General features: G+C 42.3%; 1 protein-coding gene across 1 annotated transcript; it reads right to left on the bottom strand.

Annotated features, from left to right (window-relative positions):
- Window positions 1–210: 210 nt before the first annotated feature.
- LOC122693371 (olfactory receptor 4D1) lies at window positions 211–1,146 on the bottom strand. Its single transcript, XM_043900871.1, has one exon. The coding sequence runs from the start codon at window positions 1,144–1,146 to the stop codon at window positions 211–213; it is 936 nt and encodes a 311-aa protein (XP_043756806.1).
- Window positions 1,147–3,241: the final 2,095 nt, after the last annotated feature.

Below are 3,241 nucleotides of genomic sequence, written 5' to 3'. Positions count from 1 at the left end.
TATAATAATAACATATCCACTGTCAGTTTTCTGAGGATGAGACAAAAGTATAAAAGTGCCTAAACACAACACCTGACACAGGAGAAGGTCTGTAGAAATACTAGCTTAATCTCAACTGCTACACTCAATAAATATTTTTCTTCACTTCTCACATAGAAAAACAAAAGTTCAGAGGGAAGATCTGTCACTTAAAGTCAACCTATCTTAAGTTCACTTCCTGCTGGAAATCATTAGGTGCTTGCCTAATCTCTTCATGGCTGCCTGCATCTCCTGGTTCCTCAGGGTGTAGATGATGGGATTGAGCATGGGGGTCAAGACAGTGTAGCTGATGGATGCTGTCTTGTCCATGGGGAATGGAGCAAAGGGCCGGGCGTAGATATAGATACAGGGAATGAAAATCATAGACACAACAATGATGTGAGTGATGCAGGTGGAAGCTGCCTTCCTCCTCGCCTGCCCAGAGTGGGACCTCAGCATCACCAAGATGACAGTGTAAGAGATCAGAAGGAGGAGGAACCAGATGAAGACCAGCATCCCACTGTTGGAGATCATAAGGAACTCCAGGATGGAGGTGTCTGTGCAGGCAAGTCTCAGCACTTGTGGAATGTCACAGTAGAAGTTATCCAGGATGTTGGGGCCACAAAAGGGCAATGGGAGCATCAGAGCCAGCTGGACAATGGAGTGGACAAAGCCGCCTACCCAGGTAGCCACCACCAGCCCCACACACACTTGAGTGTTCATGATGGTGACATAGTGGAGGGGCCGGGAGATGGCTATGTAGCGGTCATAGGCCATCACTGAGAGGAAGAAGACAGTCCCGCCTCCCAAAAAGTGGAAGAAGAAGATCTGGGCCATGCAGCCCTGGTAGGTGATGGTCTTGCTCTCTTGCAAGAAGTCCACTAACATCTTTGGAGAAGTGACTGTGGAATAGCAGAGGTCTATGACAGCAAGATTTCGCAGCAGGAAATACATAGGTGTGTGGAGTCTGGAATCAGAGGTTACTGTGATCATAATGAGGAGGTTTCCCACGACAGTGGTGGTGTAGACAAAGAGGAACACCAGAAACAAGAAGAGCTGGAGCTCCTGAGTCTGTGAGAGCCCCAGGAGGACAAATTCTGATACACATGTGAGGTTTCCTGATGCCATGGTGTCTTCTCCATTCACCTAAGCAACACAAACTGTCTGATGTTGCTGTTCACCTTTCAAGTGCTCAGGGGCTCAAAATGATTTGTCCAAGTTCCAGAAGATGGACATTCTTATGTGCATATCATAATACCAGGTGCGGATCTAAGTAGTCCTTCTGTAGACGGTTCACTAATTGGTGCTGGAATACATATTCATGAAATAGCTTAAAGCCATCAAAAGACATGTGCAACCTGCCTTTCAAATATTCAGTGTAACATAGTGATAGCAAGACCCTTGGAGTTCAATAGAAACAGTCAAAATTCCAAGCTTCTACTTCCTTGAGATTTGACCTTCAGCAAGTTACTTAATCTGAGTCCTAGGTTCTACATCTATAAGAAAATGTTTTCCCTATGAATTGTCTAGGGAATTAAATAAAATAATACATAAATTTCCTATAACAGTATCTGCAATAATAAATGGTAATCAGTCTCCTCTGTATAGTCTCCTGCTCTAAAGACCTCCTCCCTTTTTCCAGTCTTTAATATCAATACATTTTTGTACCAGCAGTTTTTCATGAAACAGTTAATACATCATAGCGTTAACAAACATTTCATTTGTCTATGATTTTTCCTCCACTATTCAGCTATACTGTGTTACAGACATAGGTCTTGATTTCACAGTTTGTATCCTTGTTCATAGTGCATGATAGTTACCTGATGTTAACTGCTTTTGTTGTTCAATTGTTAAGTTGTGTCCAACTCTTTGTGACCCCGTGGACTGCAGCATGCCAGGCTTCGCTGTCTTCCACTATCTCCCGGAGTTTGCTCAAATTCATGTCCGTTGACTCGGTAGTACTATCTAACCATCTCATCCTCTGCTGCCCCCTTCTTCTTTTACTTTCAGTCTTTCCCAGAATCAGAGTCTCTGGGTGCATGAAAAGCTTTTGTATTTGCAGGTCCTGGAAGGGGAGCCTCTGGACACAGTTGCACCCTGGGATATTTCATTTCTCCCCATCCCCAAGTGTAGGTGGCTCCTTACTGGGTAAGGCCCCCCCAGATCACAGGTAGATACAAGAGTCAGAGGAGTAACTATTTCATTAATGGAGAAACAAATGATGAATATATTGCTTGAAGACTAGAACTCTTCTGAAAGGACAGCAATTTCAGAAAATGATATTGAATCCAAGGGTAGAAAAGAAAAAATGTTGGAAAAAAATGGAAATAGATGAAAACTCTAAAGGAAGGAAGCAAACTATACGGAAGGAAAATAAGGGAATAAAATGAGTGAAGGAAGGAGAGATGAGGTGAAAGAAGGAGAGATGGAAAAATGGTGGGGCAAGGGAGGAAATGTGAAAAAGGTGAAGAAGGACTCTCAGGGTGAGAGATAGAGGTGACAGGTGAAGGTCAAGTGTTCTCTTCTCTCCTCATCTCTCTGTCTCATCTCAGCCCCCACTCTCTCCCACCTGACCTCATGCATTCTATTATTGATCAGAGATTACTCCCTTCTTATTTTTCACTTCAATTTGCTTTCACTCCACTCTTCCTTCTACAAAGCTGTCCATTAGACCTTTCTAAATGCTGATCCAATCATTTTCCTCTCTCACCCCTTATAGTGATGCTCACCAGAGCCCCTTAGAAGCCACATCCAATATTTTGTGGATCAAGTCAGGGGAGAAACACATACTTACACTTGCACATGCAACTCAGCTTGTCATACAGGGCTATAAAACAAAACCTCCATATGCCTTTCTAATCAGTATCTCTACCTCTGATGAACAACTTGCTCTTTAGTGGATTATAGTCTTAAACATGATAACATATTTATTTATTTCCATGCTTGTTTCCTGGAATTTTCTTCCCTACCATCTCATCTCAACCTTAGAAAAGCCCACCTTTAACATTACCCTCTCTGTCACTCCTATCACCATTTCCTCCCTTGCAGAAAAAAACCCACTGCTCAAGTTTCTTTAAGCATTTAAAACATACCCCAATAATATTTATCATCATTTGTTTCCTTTTTCAGCTTCTCCTCTAAATCAACTATATCATGATTTCAGTATATTAGTAATCTTAGAAATTGGAATGACAACTCTGATAACAGCACATGCTCAGTGAAT

This window comes from Cervus elaphus, chromosome 5 (genome assembly GCF_910594005.1).
Source record: "Cervus elaphus chromosome 5, mCerEla1.1, whole genome shotgun sequence".
Lineage (NCBI taxonomy): Eukaryota > Metazoa > Chordata > Mammalia > Artiodactyla > Cervidae > Cervus > Cervus elaphus.
Note: the sequence above shows the minus strand (reverse complement) of the source record. Positions and strands in the feature narration are given on the sequence as shown.